The 21,663-nt window shown below is 52.8% G+C and overlaps 1 protein-coding gene across 1 annotated transcript in view; it reads right to left on the minus strand.

Annotated features, from left to right (window-relative positions):
• Nucleotides 1-8,411: 8,411 nt before the first annotated feature.
• PUDP (pseudouridine 5'-phosphatase) overlaps nucleotides 8,412-21,663 on the minus strand; it is a 67,057-nt gene continuing 53,805 nt past the window's right edge. Inside the window, 1 exon segment of the mRNA NM_001046595.2 lies at nucleotides 8,412-9,880. Within this exon segment, the coding sequence (NP_001040060.1) occupies nucleotides 9,704-9,880 (177 nt within the window). The 3' untranslated portion in view covers nucleotides 8,412-9,703.

Consider the following 21,663-nt stretch of genomic DNA (forward strand, 5'->3'; position numbering starts at 1 on the left):
GGTTCGATCCCTGGGTTGGGAAGATCCCCTGGAGAAGTAAAAGGCTACCCACTCCAGAATTCTGGCCTGGAGAATTCCATGGACTGTATAGTCCATGGGGGTCAAAAAGAGTCGGACACGACTGAGCGACTTTTCACGTCACTAAAACAGTGTGTAATGGTGTTAGTTTGGAAATTTCCTCCACGGTCCCAGCAAGTTGCCACTCAGACCTTTCTCCTCTACTGCTTCCTACTCAAAAGCCTGTCTGTATCTTCAAAATGTGATGAATGGATAAAGAAGTTGTGGTACATACAGACAATGGAATATGACTCAGCCATAAAAAGGAAAGCCTCTGAGTCTGTTCTAATGAGGTGGATGAACCTAGAACCTATTATACAGAGTGAAGTAAGTCAGAAAGAGAAACATAAATATCATATACTAATCCATATATACAGTCTAGAAAAATGGAATTTATTTACGGGGCAGCAATGGAATAACAGATATCAAGAATAGACTAACAGATATGGGGAGAGGATGAGATGTATGGAGAGAGTAACCTGGAAATTTACATTCAGTTCAGTTCAGTTCAGTTCAGTCACTCAGGCGTGTCCGACTCTGCGATTCCATGAATTGCAGCACACCAGTCGAAATTTACATTACCATATATAAAATAGAGAGCCAAAAAGAATTTGCTGTATGTCTCAGGAACGTCGAACAGGGGCTCTGTATCAACCTAGAGGGGTGGGATTGGGAGGGAGATGGGAAGGAGGTTCAAAGGGAGGGGATATATGTATACGTATGGCTGATTCATGCTAAGATTTGACAGAAAAGAGTAAAATTCTGTAAAGCAATTATGCTTCAATAAAAAAATTAAAAAAATTTTTTAAATGTGATTTTTCATCAAAAATCAAAATGTGATTCCCTCTTATTAGCAGCTCATCAAAATGTCATTCCCTGTTTATTAGCGGTTCTCGGCCAAAAGCAAGGAGGGAGCACTCTGATAGAAGGGATGGAGTGGGGAAGTTATGATCTCCGGGGCCTCTGTATTGTCACAAGTGGATTCACAGGCTATGTGGGGAGTCACTGTGGAGTTCTGCGTGGAGAGACAAGGGCAGGATCCAGTCTGCTTCAGTGCAGGGAGTGAGATGCAGGTTCAGGAGTGTTTGTAAGGGGTTTGAACAGGGCAGGAAGCAGCCTGGTTCAGTGCAGGGACCAAGATGTGGGCTCACGAGTATTTCCTGAGTGATGAAACAAGGGCACGACACTGTGTCGTTCAGTGCTAGGACCAAGATGTGGGTTCAGACCTGTTTGTAGTGGGCATGAACGTGGGTTGGACCCAGCCTGGTCCAGTGCAGGCACCGAGATGAGGGTTAAGGAATATTTGTCAGGGGCTTGAACAAGGGCAGGACCCAGCCTGCTTCAGTGCAGCAAGTGATGCGGGCTCAGGAGTGTTTCCTGGGGGATTGAACAAGGGCAGGACACACCTTAGATCAGGGGCAGGGAGCGAGTTGTGGGCTCAGGATTGTTTGCCGGGGGATTGAACAAAAGCAGGAACCAGCCTGGTTCAGTGCAGGGACCGAGATGCAGGCTCAGGAGTGTTTTTCCGGTCCTTGAACAAGGGCAGAATCCAGCCTGGTTCAGTGCAGGGACCGAGATGTGGGCTCAGGAGTGTTTGTCGGGGCTCAACGAGGCTAGGACCCAGCCTGGTTCAGTGCATGGAGCGAGATGTGGTCTCAGGAGTATTTGGCGGGGCCATGAACAAGGGTAGGACCCAGCCTGGTTCAGTTCACGGACTGAGATGTTGGCTCAGGAGTACTTGTCACAGGTTGAACAACTGCAGGACCCAGCCTGGTTCAGTGCGGGGACAGAGATGTGCGACCGAGATGTGCACTCAGGATTGTTTGCTGGGGGCTTGAATAAGGCCAGAAACCAGTCTGAGAGTCAGACGCAGGCTCAGGAGTGTTGGTTGGGGCCTTGAAGAAGTGCAGGACCCAGCCTGGTTCAGTGCAGGGACCGAGATGTGGTCTCAGGAGTATTTGCCGGGGGCTTGAACAGGGGCAGGACTTAGACTGGTTCAGTACAGTGACCGAGATGTGGCCTCAGGCGCATTTGTTGGGGGAGTGGATCAAGAGCAAGACCCAGTCTGGTTCAATGCTAGGACCAAGATGTGGGCTCAGGCCTGTTTGTTGGGGCATGAAGAAGGGCAGGACCCAGCCTGGCTCAGTGCAGGGAGTGAGATGCGGGCTCAGGAGTGTTTCCTGTGGGACTGAACAAGCGCAGGACACACAGTAGTTCAGGGGCAGGGAGAAAGTCGGGGGCTCAGGATATTTTGCCGGGGGCTTGAATAAGGCCAGGAACCAGCCTGAGAGTCAGATGCGGTCTCAGGAGTGTTTGTCGGGGGCTTGAACAAGGGCGGGATCCAGTCTGGTTCGGTGCAGCGAGTGAGACGCAGGCTCAGGACTGTTTGTCAGGGGCTTGAACAACGGCAGGACCCAGCCTGATTCACTGCAGGGAGTGAGATGCGGGCTCTCAGGAGTGTTTGCTGGGGGACTGAACAAGAGCAGGATGCGCCTTAGTTCAAGGGCAGGGGGCGAGTTGGTGGCTCAGGAGTGTTTACTGGGGGTTCGAACAAGGGCAGGGCCCAGCCTGGTTCAGTTCAGGAAATTAAATGCAGGCTCAGGAGTGTTTGTAGGGGGCTTGAACAGGGCAGGAACCAGCCTGGTTCAGTGCACGGAGTGACGTGCCGGCTCAAGGGCAGGATCCAGCCTGGGTCAGTTCAGGGAGAGTGATGCAGGCTCAGGAGTGTTTGTCGGGGGCTTGAACAGGGCGGGAACCAGCGTGATTCAGTGCAGGGAGAGAGATGCAGGCTCAGCAGTGTTTGTCAGGGCTTGAACAAAGGCAGGACCCAACCTGGTTCAGTGCAGGCAGAGAGATGTGGATTCAGGAGTGTTTGTCGGGGGCCTGACTCATACGAGCCGGTGGCTGCGTCCTTGGCAAGCTGAAAACAGACATCTGGTGTGGTGAGCTGGGAAGACGCAGGCTGAGAGAACTTTAGTGACCGGGCCGTGCTGGATTTGCGGGATTAGATGCACTTTCGGGGGGAAATGCCAACCACTTCAGGAGTCCTTTCCTCTCTGCTTGCCCTCCCTTGGGTCAGCCTGTTCTCAAGTCCTCCCCTTCTGTCCACAGCCTCGACTTTGGAAAGAGACATTTCAACCCTGCCCGCTGGCCAGGGGCCCTCCTTTCATTTAGGATCAAGGTAAGATTCCTTTGCACAACTCTGTACCGTCTGGGGTGACAAAGCACCTCCTCCTCTTTCTACTCACTTTGGACCATTCAGTCCACAGAAAACTACAAGAGACAGCAGATTCTCCCCAGGCTCACTTTTCCCCTGGAGGGACAGGCCCAAGTCTTTGCTCCCCTGATCGGTCATGTTTCTCAAGTGTAGTCTCCTCTCATGGTGTCAAGCCTTTCCCCTTCATCTTCTCCAGTCTGTCACTGGCCCCCAGAACTCTTCTTCTCCAAGCACAGGTACCCAGACTGCGTGTCCACCTGTCTGTCCAGATGGTCCTTGTTCTCCTGGCTGTATTTCGAGGTGGACTTTCGCTTTTTCGCTATTTCTTTCTTTGGCTGTGTTGGGTCTTAGTTGCAGCGCGCAGCGTCTTCACTGGCTCATGTGCGAGCTTTTGTTTCTGCCATGCACAGACTCTCTGGTTGTGGTGCACGGGCTTGCTTGCCCCGTGGCATGTGGGGTCTTAGTTCCCCAAACAGGGATTGAACCCATGTCCTCTGAACTGCAAGATATAGATTCTGAACCACTGGACCCCTCCCCAAACAGGGATGGAACCCATGTCCCCTGAACCGCAAGGTGGATTCTTAACCACTGGACCACCAGGGAAGTCCTGAGACTTTCAGCATTATGACGCTGCAATCACTTCCTTCTGACCAGTCTTCACCGGGCACCTTCTCATCTGTTAGGACCCAGATTCTCCTGAAGCTCTGCATTTCCTAAGCCAGGCTTTGGCTTACCTCGACACACCATCACAGGACCACTGGATCACTAGAAACTGAATACAAACCATGAAGTGATTTGAATTCCTCCTCTTTTACTTTGTCCATTCCGTTGGTTCCTCTCACCGACAGCTTGTTGCCATGCAGCTGAGTGATATTTCCTTATTTACTCAATGTGTATTTATTTGGCTGCACTGGGTGTTAGGTGCAGCAGGCAGGGTCTTTGTTGTGGCATCCAGCAACAAATGTTCTTTAGTCGTGGCATCTGGGCTCTACTTCCCAGATCAGGGATCGAACCCAGGCCCCCCTGCACTGGAAACATGGGGTCTCAGCCACTAGACCGTCAGGGAAGTCCCAGTGATGTACACTTAAAAACACATGCATTTAACATCAGAAAATGGACTGAGTTCATCAATTCATCTTGCAGACTTCAATCCCTGGTTGAGATCTCTAGCCGTCTCTTGTCCAAATGACGGAACTTGCTCCACATACAGGAAGCTCCTTCTAATGTGAGCTAATTAGAGGAACGTGTTTGGGTGTTGGTTAAAAGGTACGAATAACACTGGAATCTCGGACCTTATCACAGCCAACTCCCTCCAAGCCCTCCTCTTTGGATGGCTCCTGGGGTTTCTTCCTTTTGACTATTACGAATGGCGCTGCAGCGAACATCTGCGTGCAAGTTTCTGTGTGGACAAACTTTTTCATCTCTCCTGAGTACTTACCCAAGAGTGGAAATGCTGGGTAATGTATAGTCGATATCTGTTTTGCTTTTTAACACATTTATTGACCAGGGGATTCTGGCAGAAACTAACACCTATGGCTGGCAATCTGTTAAGTGAACACTGAGACACTCCAGTCAGGCAACAAAAGGCAGATTCATGTCTCTGATCAGTAAGTTCGTAAGAAACTGGCCAACTTCCACTGCCTCCTTATATATTGCTTCTATACTGAGGCCGTCTCATTGACCCTACAGGCCCCAATTTAAAGGAGGTGCCCACCACTGTTCCCCCTAAGACACTGTTCTTCTGCCTCCCAGCATGTATAACAATTTGCAATTGTACATTTCTATGGGTCCTTAACTATAGCCCTTATATTAAATTCCACATTGCATGGGGGTCAGATCACAACCATCTGGTCTACCACTGCTGGGAAACAAACCCCGTCAGGTGCTGCGAGATATCTAGCCTGCAAACTTCTGGGATATACTTTGAGCTGCTGCTTCCAAGGAGTTCTGGGCAGAGAAAGGAAGCTGTGCATCCGCAGCTAACAGGAGAGTGGGCGGCCCACAGGGACTCTCACCTGACCGGAGCAGCTCGTCTCCCACACCTTCAGCAGCGCTCTGGGGACCCTGAAGCCAACAGGCTGAAGGCTGAGTTCCCTTCATCCCCAAACCCCGGAGCCAAGTTCTCACTGGATGGTGTGGGGGTGGGGACGGTGGTGGGGAGGGGTCGTCAGGACAGTCCTATGGACAACCTGCAGTTTGCAGAGGAGGAATCGAGGTACCAAAATGAGAGAAGTCGAACAGCAGTGACGCATATACACTACCCATGTGTGTAAGATAGCTAGCTAGTAGGAAGACGCCGGATAGCACAGGCACCTCAGCTCGGTGCTGTGTGATGAGCTGGAGGGGTGGGATGGGGGCTGAGAGGGAAGCTTAAGAGTGAGGGGATATACATATAGGGATACATGTAGCTGATTCACTTGGCTGCGCGGCAGAAACCAACACAGCATTTGTAAAGCCATTAGTCTCCAATTAAAAATACATTTACAAAATAAATAAAAAGACAAAAAAAAAAAAAATACCGTTAGAGAAAGGAGAGATGGATGAAAAAACCTCAGATCCCAGTCCTTGAGAACGAGGTTAAAAACCTGCCCTAAGAGTAACCAGGAGACGCAAGTTTGACCCTTGGCTTGGGAAGATCTCCGTGGAGAAGGAAATGGCAACCACGCCCAGTATTCTTGCCTGGGAAATCTCACGGACAGAGGAGCCTGGCGGGATACAGTGACTGTACCGTGGGGGCGGTCGCAAGAGTCGGACGTGACTGCGACTAAACCACCACCAGCGGATGCTCTGCTCAGGGGACCGTGAGCCTAGCGATGGATGACCTGCAGGAACCCCGCAGGGATGCTGAAAACACAGGCGCATCGCTCTCGCGTCAGATCCGGCCTTGGACGGACCAACCGCTTGCCTCACCAACATGGCTGCGTGTTAGTAAGGCGATCAGCAGAGAACAAACAGCTCATCACCCGGGGGCCTGGTGTTTCCCAAGAGCGAGCTCTGGAGACTGACATTTCACAGCTTCCCGGAGGTTAACTCGAGAATCCTGAGGACCGCAGTCAGGAGGGAGCCATTGAAGGCAAGAGATAAGAGCTGGCATTCCAGAGGCTTCGTATTTTCTCCATTAGTGGGCGTCTCAAACTTGTGTAAGGAAAATATTCTTCTTAATTAAAAATAGATGACTCAGGGACTTCCCCAGCGGTCCAGCGGTTAAGACACCGCCTTGCAAGGCAGGAGATGTAGGTTCGATTCTTGGCTGGGGAAGTAGGATCCCACAAGGTTTGTGGTCAAAAACGCAGAGCATACAACAGAAACAATATTGTGACGAATTTCAATAGACTTAAAAAAATGGTCCAGATCAAAAATAATATATATATATATATATTTTAAAAAGGATGGTGCAGCTAATAAAGCAAGAGTGTGTTCTGGGGGCTGCTTTCAACAGCGTGGGCCCACGAGGAAATACATACAGGGCTGGCCACATCCAGGCAAGATCCAGAAGAGTCAGTTCTGCACCCAGACAATGGTGTTGAAATGCCAAACATCCTTGAAATTACCAACAATTTCTATGTATTTCCCTGCAGCTCACGATTAACAGTGTGGGGAATGATGACGTTTTCTGGAGTGTTGCCCTGAGGGTTAACCTTTAAGAGTCAGCCCCAGCACTGGCCTCATAAGATACAAAACCATTTGACTGTGCCTCAGTCTGTCTCCTCAAGACGTTCAGACTTAGAGGCAGGTAACAAGGAGCACTCTTGGGCTTCCTGGATGGCTCAGCAGTAAGGAATCCGCCTGCCGATGCAGAAGACCTGGGTTTCATCTCTGGGTCGGGAAGATCTCTTGGAGAAGGGAATGGCAACCCACTCCAGTATTCTTGCCTGGAGAATCCCATGCACAGTGGAGCTGGGCGGGCTACAGTCCATGCAGTCACAAAGAGTTAGACACAACTGAGCAACTAACACTTCAGAATTCAAGATCCAGTGAAGACATCCTTCGGAAGTGCAGAAATAGACACCGTTCGGAGAGTTTTTATATCATGGGACTCATATGTAAACATTAAGTGGCATTACTCATTGACTAGAACTTCTAGAATGGTGATAAAAACGTACTGAAGGAGGAATACTTTTGTTTTTGACTTTTAAACGGAATAGTTAGTACCAATTAAGAGTATTGACTTGGATTACATATCTATCCTTATCTGACTGAGACTCTGAATGTGGAATGCAAGGCAATTCTTCTGCAAAGCAGATTTTGTAAACAAGTCATTTTAAATGCCTCTGCATAATATATGAACTCACCACCTCTTTGACAAGGTTCTCAATGAGTAAACGTATTTAATGGCATGTTTCCCACGGTCTCACGTTTAATAAGAGATCTAAAGACATGCCATTTACAGCAACATGGGTGGGCCCAGAGATGATCGTACTAAGCGAAGGAAGTCAGAGAAAGACAAATACCGTATGATATCATTTATATGTGCAGTGTAAAACAAGGGATAGAAACGACCTTATGCACGAAACACAAGCTTTTGGGAAGAATGTGATCCCTTACAAATCAAGTATGTGACCATTTCACTGAGAACCTTTATCTGCTGAGTGCAAAGAAAGCTTGGTTCACTGACCATATGTAAATGCCTACTGTATATAAAATAGATAACAAGGACGTACTTGCACCGCACAGGGAATCTACTCCATATTCTGGAATAACCCATAATGGGAAACAATCAGAAAAAGAATACATACATGTATATCAGCAAATCAGTTTGCTGAACACCTGAAGCTACATGACATTGTAAAACAAGTAGGTTTCAATAAAAATTAAAAAATATACATATGCAAATATCATCTTACAGTATTAATACTGTTTGTGGCTTAAAAAAAATAGTCAACCAGTCACATTTATCTTTTACATTTGTTAGAGGATACTTTTTTTTTTAAGTCTTTACTGAGTTTGTTACAATATTGTTTCTTTCTGTTTTGGATTTTTGGCCACAAAGGCATATGGGATGTTAAGCGCCCCAACCAGGGATGGAACTGACACGCCCAGCACTGGATGGGGAAGGGCACCACCAGGGAAGTCCCTGGGATATGACATTGTTTCTAAAAGAGAAAGATAAAATCACACTCACAAATAAAACAGAAACAAGAGTCAAAACTTTTATTCAATGAAATTAACTGGTAAGATGAGAAATTAACTGGTAAGAAACAGTAAGATGTTACAAGCAATTTCAGGGAGAATTCAAAGAACAGACACGTATACGGGGCCATCAAGAAATTTTGAGATCAATTAGCTGAAACGGTGCAAAACTGGTCAAAGGCCAGCAATAATCACGAACAATCATCACCATAACACATATTTCTATCATTTTTCTAAGACCTTACACAGCTGAAAATCAGCTCAAGACAATCAGTAACAGAGAATACTTGGTGGGGGCCACCCAGTAGGAACACCCTGTGATTACATTATTATCATTTTTAATGATGTTCCCATCGCCAAAGGCTGAGGAAGCCTGTTGTTCAGTTGCTACGTCGTGTCTGACTCCTTGCGACCCCATGGACTGCAGCGTGCCAGGTTTCTGAAGGAAATCTATTAGAAGGCGTTAATCACCAGAGCGTAATGTCCGATAAACTGTTCCCCAAATGGGTTCTTGGTGGTACCAAGACTGCATTCTCCAGTCCAATTCTATCTGTACCAAAGAGCGTATTAGAAAAATAAATGATCTTAAAGGAAACGATTTCTCTGAGGTAGAAAACATTCTCGAACGTGCATATATGCACCTCGATATAAGATATAGGCTACAATGATGTTCACATCGACGGCAAACGACAGATGATCGCGGTCACAGGCTCTGACCACAGGTCCAGAGCACTTTGAAGGACACAGGAAGAATGCCATCGTCTACTGATAAAGAGTGTCACTTATTAAAAGCTCACCCGTGATGTGAATTTCCCACTCAGATTACAGACAGAATGAGCACCTCACTTGTATCAGTGGCTACTGCCTGTGAAGATGAAAAAACACTGAAGAGGATACAGTACTCGATGTCTATAAATATAAATAAATATGTACCTACATATATATACATACAAGCACATACATATATGCATACATATTTTACAGTTGCCAGCCAGGGTTGAGAACACCAAAGAAGATACAGGACGTGAAGCTGAATTATTCGGACACTAAATTCGATTATTCGAGTGAGAATTTTCCATCTTGTGTTCCAGGCCGGATCTGTCTTCTGCGTGTCAAGTGAGGGTTTGCGGCCCCTGTGGAGAGCGTGGGCCCTGCCCTCTGCGGGGTGAGAAGGCTTGGCGGCTGAAGGCCAGTTCCGGGGAAGGTCTGGGCGCGGGGCTTCCCTCCAGCTCCTCGGGGCGTCCCCCCGGCCCTCTCCCGGCAGGGACCCCCGCGGGGTTGGGGTGGGTGGGCGCCGTCTCAGTCGTAGGGCGGCAGGCCGAACAGCTCGGGCTGGAAATCCTGCAGGGAACCCAGCACGAGGGTGGCCTTGGAGGTCAGGTCTGGTTTCAGGTTTCCGTCGGGGACCATGACCACCTGCATCCCGGCGGCAAGAGCCGCCTCCACCCCGTTGGGCGCGTCTTCAAACACCAGGCACTGCGGGGCAAGGGAGGAAAAAAAAAAAGAGGGTTGTCGTCCCAGTCGGTACCCACGTCTCGCCTGGGTGGGCACGGCCACCGTGGCCGGCGGCTGAGTCCGCCTGTGGGCGTGGCAGGAGTTCTGCGGGACCCAGGAAGGTGTGGACGGGGGCTGCCCGGTTCATCACCCGTGAGGGGCCCGGAGGGGGCTGGCAGGCTCCCCATCCAAGCACGGCCCACCCTGGCATTGACAGCAGGCTGGCCCATCGCTGAGCCCCGAAAGCTGGCATAGCCCATGCCAGGTTCAGGGTAGTCCGTGCTCCGAGTGGGAGACAGGCCTGCCCGGGGCTGAGCGGGCCGTCAGCCTCACACCCCTTCCCTCCCGGGAGCACACGCGCCTGCCCAGTCTCCCTGCACCCCTGGCACTCCACACGGGCCGTGGGAGCGTGCACGCATGCCTGTGTGTTCACTCAGTCGTATCCCACTCTCTGTGACCCCGTGGACTGCAGCCCCCCAGGCTCCTCTGTCCGTGCGACTCTCAGGCAAGAACACGGGAGCAGGCTGCCCTCCTCCACGGCTCTCCCCGCCCAGGGACGGGCGCGCGTCTGCGCGCTGCAGGCGGCTTCTCCCCCTGGAGCCCCGGGGAGCCCTTCTGCGGGGCCGAGGCACCCTCTGCACTGAGCATCTGTCTGCGGGGGGCCGCGTGGCCGTCAGCAGGGCTGCTCCCTGGTCCACCGAGACGTTCTCCTCGGCGCCCAATGCACCGCTGCCCCAGCACGCCGGGGGTGGACACCCGCAGCACTCAGAGCACACAATACACACAACACACACGACACACGGGATGCACACAACACAACACACCCACAATACACAAAACACACCCACAGTACACAACACACATTGTACACACCACACACGACACACAGGATACACACAATATAACACACCCGCAACACACACACCCACAGTACACACAACAGTACACACAACAGTACACACAACCTACGATACACACAACACACACACGACACACACACCTGCAGTACACACAACACACACCATACACACAACACATCCGCAATACACACAGTACACACAACACACCCACAATACATACAACACAGAATACACCCACACGACACACCCACAACACAGAATACACTCACTCACACAACACCCAACACAACACACAATAGACTCACACAAGCAACACAATAAACTCACACAACACACAAACACAATACACACAGAACAAAACACACATACACATACACACACCACACACTCTGGTCTGCAGCAGGCTCGCCGACTTGATCTCTTTCCCTTCCCTTCATCCCTTCCTTCTGGGGCTGAACTGTGGATCTGCCAACAGGGCGAGGACCAGCCGTCAGCCCCAGGCAGCGCACAGGGTGGGCGGGTGCCCGGCACGCGGTGGCCGACAGCAGGGTCCTGGGCCCGGAACAGCCCGCTCGCCGCCCGCCCGGCAGGCCTCGGGCGGCCCCGGACACTGCCGGCTCTCGCCCCAGCAGGGAGGGGCCGCAATCCCGCCTGGACAGCCCCGGACTCCCCCATGTATCTGCCGTGGCCGGGAGGGGACGCCTTCACACTTGGACAGCAGGGACTCCGGCTCTCGCCCCGGCCGGGAAGGGACGCCTTCTCGCTCGGACAGGGGGACTGCACTCGGGCCGCCCAGGGCGGTCTCTCCAGCTGAGCCGGGCGCTTCCTGGCCCCGCTGTTTCGCTCCCTGCCTTTTCAGGATACAACCGGCCTGGATTCCCAACCTCCCTGGGGTTTTACTTGGGACCTGCACAGGCACTGAAATGTCAACTGGCGTTTTGTTTCTGAGACCCCCGAGGGTTCTGAAGCGCGGTGTGGGCGCCCTGGGACCTTTCGGAGGGGCCGAGGAAGAGATTTTAGCTGATTCCTTGGCCTCACGGTGTCTGGCTGGAGTTACGAAAACAGCTAGACCATTTGTGAGAGGCTCCTGCCGAGGAGCATGTGGGCAGGAGTAGGAGAGAGCGGAGGCTTGGAAACGGGGGCACAAAGCAAAGCAGGGGCCCAGGACACTCTCCTTCTCCGAGGAGAGGGGACAGTGCTTTCACACTCGACGGCCCGTTCACAAGCCCACAAAGGCGATACGCAGAGCACATATGCAGACACAGCAAACGCAGAGCTGTGTCCACACGCCCTTGACGCTCCAGCAGCACACGGCGGACTGACATGGAAAAGCTGTGCGGCCCTTTAGGGCACCAACCAGGAGGCTGACATACCCCGCTTCCCCAAGTTTCGCTCTTTCTAGAGGCGTGTTTATTAGTGACTCTTTTCAGCGCATCATTTGTCCCCGCCTAATTCTGGAAGGAACCGCCCCGATTACCAAGGAGACGTGAACCAGGATGCTTAGCATGCGGGCTGCAGAGGAAAGGGTGGTGGGGATCAGGGAGGCCAGTCCCCGTGTCCACGGGCGGAGGGGATCTAAGGGGCTGGTGTAGCAAGAGGGCCGGTGGGAGGGCATCCTGAGAGTGAGTATGCCGGGTCCTCGAAATGATTCAGGGAAAAGACGAGCAGACAAGCTGGGGCATGTGCACCCGTTCACTCAGGATGCTGACTGTCCTCAAAGGTAAAAAGCAATCGTAGTCTGTGGGGTTTGTGTACTCAATTGTGTCCATCTCTTTGTGACCCCATGGTCTGTAGCCCGCCAAGCTCCTCTGTCCATTGGATTCTCCAGCCAAGAACACTGCACAGGGTTGCCATGCCCTCCTCCAGGGGATCTTCCTCACCCAGGATTGGAGCCCATGTCTCTCTCCTGTGCTGGCAGGCGGATGCCTTAGCGCTGCACCAAGCTGTGCAGTAAATCCAGTCCAAATGAGAACAGAAACCGTGACTGCAGACACTGTGCCGGGAGCTCCTCAAATCCCGCCCTTCCGGGCTTCTCACCCAGCCTCCTCACTTCACGGCTCTGAGAAAACACTTTTCTCATGCGCCAGGCAGACTCTTGACATCCGCAACAAGAATTTGAGAAGTACAGAGATGGCAAAAGAGAATTTGAAGTTTTTAAAAGCGAACTGTAATAGGGAAGAAGAAATCTGACTCCACATTAGATTTGTTTCTTTCCCTTTAACCTTTTCTTCTACTGCTTTTGCTTGAGTTAAGAACGTTGCTGAGAGCCTGAAATATTGTTGCTGTTCACTGGTTCAGTCGCGCACGACTCTTGGTGACCCTGTGGACTGTAGCCCGCCAGGCTCCTCTGTCTGTGGGATTCTCCAGGCAAGCATACTGGAGTGGGTTGCCATTCCCTCCTCCAGGGAACCTTCCCCACCCAGGGATTGAACCCCCAGTCTGTTGCACTAGTGGGTGGAGTCTTTACCAGTAGCCCCACCAGGGAAGCCCCTAGCCTGAAATACACAGGAAGGCCATCCTCAAGGCTCTGACGTTTAAAGGGCTGACGCTTTCCCATTTTTACAGACGTAAAAAGCTGTCTTAAAATGCTGTTGTAAGAACCTAGAACCTAGGATTCCTGCACCCAGAACTTGGTCACAACCAACCACGCCCCACTTCTCTCGCCTTTAAAATGCTTTGCTGAAACCCCTTCAGGGAGTTGGGGGTTTCGTGGCGGGGGAGGGTGAGGCACCGTCTCCTCACTGGCCCTGCAGTCAACCTTTCTCAGCTCCAGACCCCGACGCTTCAGCCCTGTCTGGCCTCACTGTGTGCCAGGGACACGCGCTTGTGTTGGGTCACGGAACTGGCCGGTCCACTGGAGCGTGTATGAGGAGACTGTGGCAGGAAACACAGCTTCGGGTGTGTAGTGGGGTGTGTGGTTTAGGGGGAACAGGACCCCCCGGCATCTCAGGCCAGGCCCAGTCCTCACACAAGCCCAACAGAGCAGTCAGCCGCAGGATGGAAAACACACAGCCCCAATCCTGCTGAGAGCCAGCAGCAGCGGTGCTGGTCCGAGCGCCCACTAACCCCAGTGCCAGCTGCACAGGGACAGAACCGGCTTCTTGGGCATTCGACGGCACCTGGAATCGTAGGCTTTCCCCGCCTTCTTAGAAGTGGCGAGACTGCGAACCAGCATGACGACTGGATTGTGAAGCACCAGTCAAAATGCTTCAGACGGCTTTTATGTGCTCACTATTCTCTGCGTCTTTGTTTCCTGAGAACGGGGGCGCCCAGCCTCTGGGATCTCATGCCTGATACTCTGAGGTGGAGCTGATGTCATGATCATAGAAATCGCATACTCAGTAAATGGAAATACACTTGAGTCGTCTCCAAACCAGCCCCCTGCTCCGGTGTAAGGAAAAACCGTCTTCCATGAAACGGAGCCCTGGCGACAAGGCGAGGGAGCACTGCCTAAGACCGAACGGTCTTGCCAGGAGCACTCACGGGCGAGAAGCACCCAGGGACGAGAGCTCTGCACGCTGCATGTGTGTTTCCTGCACAGCCTGCCTAGGTGTTGAAATCAAAGAACAGAGCTCTGAAAGTTACCCGGAAAGAGTCTGCCCAGCTATCACAGGACTTAAGGGTCACCAAACCACTGAAAGACACAAGCCAAAGCAGTACAGCTCACACCTTACACCAACAGCGGGAGGACATGTGCACAACTGAGAACTGAGCACACGCGCACGTGCTCTCCTGGCAGGTCCCCTAAGGCCTGCCGGTGGTTTCGGGCCCCCACGCCGGCCAGCGGGTGTTGACCTTCACTTCCTTCCTTCCTTTCCGTCACTTCACTGCTCCCTCAGTGACTCACCCAGCCCTGCCAACTCTGCCTTGATGGAAATCGCACTGGACCTAAAACTCAGTCACACCTACTTGGAAAATGTGACCTTAGCGGACATGCACATTGGTCTCTGCAGAGAGACAGTCCCCGTAACTAAGGTGAGGGCTGTGAGGCGCTGCAGCAGGTGGAGAGGCTGGGGGCACAGAACGCCCTTCCCCGCCCCTGCACCTCAGCCCCCGCCCTGACATCCTGTGGGTACTGAGCAGCCCTGTACCAGGGTCACAGCTGTGGACCCCTGTGTGTAACTGGGTCATCTGGAACGGACCAAGCTCCATAGAAACTGTTGACATGAGGCCCCCTGAGCCACACCAGTCGTTCCCTGACTCCGTATTAGATAAAACATTCACCCTGTAATGCCCTAATAACCAGTCACCTAATACCACCCCTCCAGCAGCAATCGGCTTTGGCCCAAGGCTGCAAACACCCACTACCGACCCACAAAAGCATCGGCTCTCCCGTGAGCCGCTGTTCTGACAGCGTCTTCCACTCTAACAAACTCGACTCTGAAATGTTCTAGGTCTGGAATGTCTTTTCCAACCTGCACACGGACCACGACATATACGAACCTTTAACCTACGAGGGTGATGTTTGGAGCTCGGCACCCTTAGCAGGCACCCCGGGACAAAGTTTCGGGACTCTAAGGAGCTTGGCACCCATAGCGGGCACCCCAGGACACACTTCCAAGAGTCTTAGGCAGTGGCTGGTCAGGAACACTCCTCTGACAGCCTGTGTGTGTAACCGGGCAGGTCTGTGGGAGACGCAGCCCACCCGCTACAGTGCCAGGCAGACAGCGGGCACCTGAGCTCTGCCTGCTACATCTGGGGCAGTGGCCGAAGGGCCCCGTTCAGGACTCAGAGCCACACAGGGGCTGCAGAGTGCTACACGGGAGCACAGAGGCTGGCCAGCACTCTCCTGTCACCGTCCCCAGTGTGGGACCTGCGCCGACCAAGGCTCAGAGGTGAGCTGAAGGTCACAGCGGCAGGAGGGTCACAGCATTTAGGGATGGCGTCCAGGTCTCCAGAATGCAGTGTTCTTTTCACTTCACCAAGCTGAGGGCTCAAATATATCTGGATTTCATCTCCAGGAGAACAGATGAGCTTAATTAAACTGTAGCTGGAGGGGTTTAATTTAGAAGGGATGACATTTGCAACGAACAACCGGGGAGGTGAAGCGAAGCATTTCAGGGGCTCAGCACCCAGAGGTGGCGACCCTGCTCCTCCAGAGATGCTCAGACTCAGCGGGGGGCCCTGTGGGGTAACCCACGTCCACGAGCTTCACCTGGCTGCTTGTCTGAACCACCAGGGAGTCAGGAGGTCCCTGAAAGACAAGCATCATCAGAACTAAGATGGTCCACTTGCTAGTAATGAAGATGCACGAAAGAGAATCTCCATGTGATGGTGGTGGACGGAAGGGACAGAGGATGGGATCAGGGAAATCCTTCAGAGGCGACGTGGAGGCTGATGGACGACACAGCCCCTGTTGAGGTGAAGGGGAGTCCAGGCTTTCTGACGAGGAGGGCACTGGGGTCACCGTTACGGTGGAGGGAAGGAGAGCCTGCTTCCTGACAGCCTAGGTTTGAGGGCACTGGGGAGGGCCAGGTAGAGACAAGACGGGCCTGCCTCTGTCCTGCGCGAGCAGGACCGGGCTGGGTGTGAGCAGGCGGGCTGGGTGTGAGGTGAGGCAGCTGAGTATGAGAGGAGAGGGCTGGCTGTGAGCGGAGATGGGCTGGGTGTGATCAGAGATGGCTGCGTGTGACCAGAGGTGGGTGAGTGTCAGAGGAGGTGGGCTGGGTGTGATTAGAGATGGCTGGGTGTGAACAGAGGTATGTGAGTGTGAACAGAGGTGGGTGAATGTCAGAGGCGAGGGCTGGGTGTGACCACAGATGTCTGGGTGTGAGCATAGGTGTGTGAGTGTCAGAGAAGAGGTCTTGGTCTGAGAGGCGAGGGCTGGGTGTGATTAGAGATACCTGGGTGTGAGCACAGGTGTTTGAGTGTCAGAGGCGAGGGCTGGGTGTGAGTAGAGGTGTGTGAGCATCAGAGGAGGTGGGCTGGGTGTGAGAGGTGAGGGCTGGGTGTGATCAGAGATGACTGCGTGCGAGCAGAGGTGTGTGAGCATCAGAAGAGGTGGGCTAGATGTGATCAGAGGTGCCTGGGTGTCATCAGAAGTGTGTGTGAGCAGAGGTGGGTGATTGTCAAGAGGCAAAGGCTGGGTGTGATCAGAGATGGCTGGGTATGAGCAGAGGTGTGTGAACGTCAAAGAAGGTGGGCTGGGTGTGAGGTGAAGGCTGGGTGTGATCAGAGATGGCTGCATGTGAGCAGAGGTGTGTGAGTGTCAGAGGAGGTGGGCTGGGTGTGATCAGAGGTGCCTGGGTATGAGCAGAGGTGTGTGAGTGTCAGAGGTGATGGCTGCGTGTGATCAGAGATGGCTGGGTGTGAACAGAGGTATGTGAGCATCAGAGGAGATGGGCTGAATGTGAGAGGCGAGAGCTGGGTGTGAGCAGAGGTGGCTCCCTCGGCCTTTTGCGGATACTGTGGTGAACCACAGCACCGGCCCAAGGCCCCACTGGTCTCCCGTGTTGAAAGTTGGCCTGCGCTGTCAGCCTTGATGGTCACCCCGCAGGTGGCTAATGTGTCTGAATACATCCAGTGCTAAAGCCCGTCACCCAGCAGACTTGGAGACGGGGTCCCTGGAAGGCCTTTTAGGTGACCGAGTCCCAAGGGGGCCTCATCAGAGAGGGTGGGGGTCCCTCGAAGTAGACGGGGAAGTCGTTCTGCCCACCCCGCCCTCCTCGCCCCCGGAGGACCGCCCCCGTGAGGACACAGGAGCGAGCAGGACGCCCTGATGAGCGCCCCCTGGGCTGGACCCCGGCCCCAGGACCAGCAGGCACACGTGCCTGCTACTGCAGCTCCCCCCAGTCTGTGCTCCTGCTCTCCGGCCGCCCGAGCACACTGTGACGACACGCCCGGGGCGAGCTGTGCGGCAAACCCCACGGAGCACCTTCTCCGAGGAAGAAGCGCCTGGGGATGGCTCAGACGGCAGCCGCCTGCGGTCTGCGCGGAGGAACCAGGAGCTTCCCGGGTGACACAGCGCACGCTTCCTCCGGCTGCAAACAGGGTTATTGCCGACGGACCCGCTGAGGGGATTTTCCCCCTCTACCTGCAGACGACATGTACAGAGAGCCTGGCGGTTACCACAGGACGTGATACACACGCAAGGAAACGTGTGTTTGTGCACGCTCAGGCGTGTCCGATTCTTTGCAACCCCATGGGCTGCAGCCCGCCAGGCTCCTCTGTCCATGGGATTCTCCAGGGAAGAATACTGGAGTGGGTTGCCATGCCCTCCTCCTCCAGGGGATCTTCCCGACCGGTGAATCAAATCAGTCTCCTGCACTGGCAGGCAGGTTCTTTACTACTGAGCCACCTGGCAAGCCCCCATACCACACTGAGCGACTGAACACCAATAACGAACTCGGTATGACCTGAACCACTGTTGCTGTGGTTCAGTCGCCAAGGCGTGTCTGACTGTTCCCCACCCCATGGACAGCAGCACGCCAGGCCTCTCTGTCTACCACCATCTCCCGGAGTTTGTCCAAGTTCAGATCCATTGAATCTGTTTAACCTTGAGTACAACTGATCCAGTGTTTCTTAGGCATTCTGTTTATTGGCACACCCTAAGAAGTCTTTGCATTCAGCTGTTTTTTTTTTTTTTTTAACCCTATAGGGTGACTCCCACCCCTTCCCTGCCCATTATACACTAGTCCCTGGTAGCTTAGCTGGTAAGGAATCCACGTGCAATGCGGGAGACCTAGGTTCCACCCCTGGGTCAGGAAGATCCCCTGGAGAAGGGAAAGGCTGCCCATTCCAGTATTCTGGCCTGGTGAATTCCATGCACTGTATAGTCCATGGGGTCGCAGAGTCGGACACGACTGAGCGATGTTCACTCACACTCACACGAGCAGCAGCTAAGATGGAATTCTGCAGGAACCAGCAAGGGAGAAAGTGGCTGGGTGAAAGGGTATACACTTGATGGGGTCCTGTGGGGAGCCAGGCAGACTGAACTGGAAACAAGACCACAGCTGTGCTGTACACACATTCCCCAGGCAAAACCAGGGGTGTAGGAAAAGGTTTTTAGTGCTGGAACTTAAGTGAGATTGCTCCCATGCGTGCATGCTAGGTAACTTCAGTCGTGTCCCACTCTGCAACCTGCATGGACTGTAGCCCACCAGGTCCTCTGTCCATGGGATTCTCCAGGCAAGAATATTGGAGTGGGTTGCCATTCCCTTCTCCAGAGGATCTTCCCATCCTGGGAATCGAACCTGCGTCTCCTGCATTGGTAGGAAGGTCGTTCACCACTAGGTCCATCTGGAAAGCCCGAATGCTCCCAGACTAGCAGAGTCCTGTGTGTCTAATACATGTATTTGCAGGCATGGCTATTTAGTTAACTTATCAGAAATCCAAGATACAACCCATCCTTGTAAAGGTCTGAAGTCCTGTCAGATTTTCATTCTGTGATGGCGGCTTGAGATGGCTGGGTTACATGAACACGCTGTCCTGATGACCTCATGAGAACTACCGTCCTCTGAAACGGCCCACGCGGGGAAATTTCACAGCCACGTGTAGAGAACCGAAAAAGCCGCTCAGCAGTCACGCTGGTGCAACCACACTACAGGAGCAAAGTATACAGGAGCCCCTCAAGTGATGTTTCCAGTCGGTAACAAAAGCTGGCTTCTGGCACACCCCTGCACCAACTTACATCTTGTTTGATGTATGTGTCTGTGCATATGAATCCACAGAACCAGAAGCAACTTAATTGCTTTGAGATCTATTTACCAGGAGTCACGCCAAACACAACCAAACAGAAACATCACAGACAGACACAGCAAAGGGCTCCAGTCAGGTGGATGCTCCCTGTGATGCCAAAGGGAGATGGGGCAGGGGTGTAGGAAGAGGTTCTCAGTGCTGGAACTTAAGCGAGATTGCTTAATGATTCCTGCAAAGGGAGATGGGGCTGCCGTTGGATTTCCTTGTTCCATTCTGTGGAGGTCGAGAGGCTTGAAATACATCAAACGCGACGACTGGCGACATTTGAGAGCTTCCCGGGTGGCTCAGCGGTTAAAGAACCCACCTGCCAACGCAGGAAACATGGATTCCATCCCTGGGTTGGGAAGACGCCCTGCAGAAAGGAATGGTAACCCACTCTAGTATTGTTGCCTTGGAGAATCCCATGGACAGAGGAGCCTGGCGGGCTGTAGTCCATCATGGGGTCCCAAGAGTCAGACTAACACACACACATACACAACTAGACTGGATGTGAAAACAGAGATGAACACCCATCCAGGTGACGTGAGGAGAAGTGTGTGTAGGAGGTATATTTCATATCTCCTGTCCAGGAAGAGTTATATCTCCCCCATCGTTCCATCTCAGACAGCTGAGAGTGGGTCCTTATGGCTCTAAATAATGTAATTACACAGCATTGTTCGCTATGCATTCTAGGCCTGTGAGCTGTAGATGGCCCATTTCTTTAAGATTTTTTTTTCCATATGGGACCATTTTGAAGGTCTGGTAAACATTGCTTATGTCTATGTTTTCATTTTTGGGCCTTCAGGCAGGTGGGAATCTTAGTTCCTCAACCAGGCATCAAACCCGCACACGGGAAGGCAAAGTTCTGGACCAGTGGGCCACCAGGGAAGTCCCATGGGAGCCCGTGTTTTCATGACAACTGGGAGCGCCCAGGCCTGGCCGCCTAAGTCACCCTGCAATCCAGAGGACCTCGGACCATGGCCTTTGATCTCTGCAGGGCTGCCAGCAGGGCGAGGTGGTGCAGCGGGTCTGGGGGAGATGCGAGGGCACAAGGGCCTCCCATTCAGGAGGTCACTGGAGCCACCCAGCTGGGGAGGGCCGGGGACGTGCCAGTGGCCACAGACCGCGGGAAGGTGCAGGTGGGATCCAACTCGGGCATCACAGAGCCTGGGAGGCTCCCGGGGCCAGCCCAGGACCAGGGAGGCACGGGGAAAGTGAGACCTCTCGGGATGGAGGAGGACTTGAGGGCCTCCAGAAATGCAGAGCTCACTGAGCAGAGGCCTTCCTGCTGGCCAGCCAGATGCTGAATGTCAGGGGAGAGGAATCAGGAAGGTGACAAGGAGGGGTTCGGGAGAAAAACAAAAAAGGAACTCCCTCAGGGGTAAAGGGGGCCCAGAACATGCCACAGGGGCCCAAGGATTCTTCTGAGCTGAAGACATTGAGAATCAACAGCAGTGGGAAGAGGCTTTTTCCTAACCCCTCTTTATATTCCTCAAAGCAAAGGTTCCCTGTGTTAGTGTTACTCGTGGAGTCGTGTCCGACTCTGTGCAACCCAGACTGTAGCGCGCCAGGCTTCTCCATCCATGGGATTCTCCAGGCAGGAATACTGGAGTGGGCTGCCATTTCCTCCTCCAGGGGATCTTCCCAACCGAGGGATCATATCTGGGTCTCCTGTATTGCAGGCAGACCCTTTACCATCTGAATGGGCTTTACCAAGCCCTTAAAGCCTCCCTGAAAAATTCAATCGCACAGAAACTTCCCTAGTGGTGCAGTGGTACTGATGCTAGGAGCATAGGTTCCATCATTGGTGGGGGAACTAAGATCCCATACCCCATGCCACGAGCACAAAACATTTAAAAAAATCAGTACGTCCCTTCCTTCTCTTGTGTTTTGTGCATAGAGAAGACCTACAGAAAATAAACCCTACACAATTAAGAAAATGTAACATGATCATGTATTTCGATAATTACCTTAAGTGTCAATGAGTTAAATGCACCAAGTGAAATGTGAAAAGTCGCTCAGTCATGTCCGACTCTGCAACCTCACGGACTATACAGTCCATGGAATTCTCCAGGCCAGAACCCTGGAGTGGGCAGCCTTTCCCTTCTCCAGGGGGTCTTCCCAACCCAGAGATGGAACCCAGGTCTCTCGCATTGCAGGCGGACTCTTTACCAGCTGAGCCATCTGGGAAGCTGCAGTGGGTAGCCTGTCCCTTCTCCAGCGGATTTT

Source organism: Bos taurus, chromosome Y (assembly GCF_002263795.3).
Source record: "Bos taurus isolate L1 Dominette 01449 registration number 42190680 breed Hereford chromosome Y, ARS-UCD2.0, whole genome shotgun sequence".
Classification (NCBI taxonomy): Eukaryota; Metazoa; Chordata; class Mammalia; order Artiodactyla; family Bovidae; genus Bos; species Bos taurus.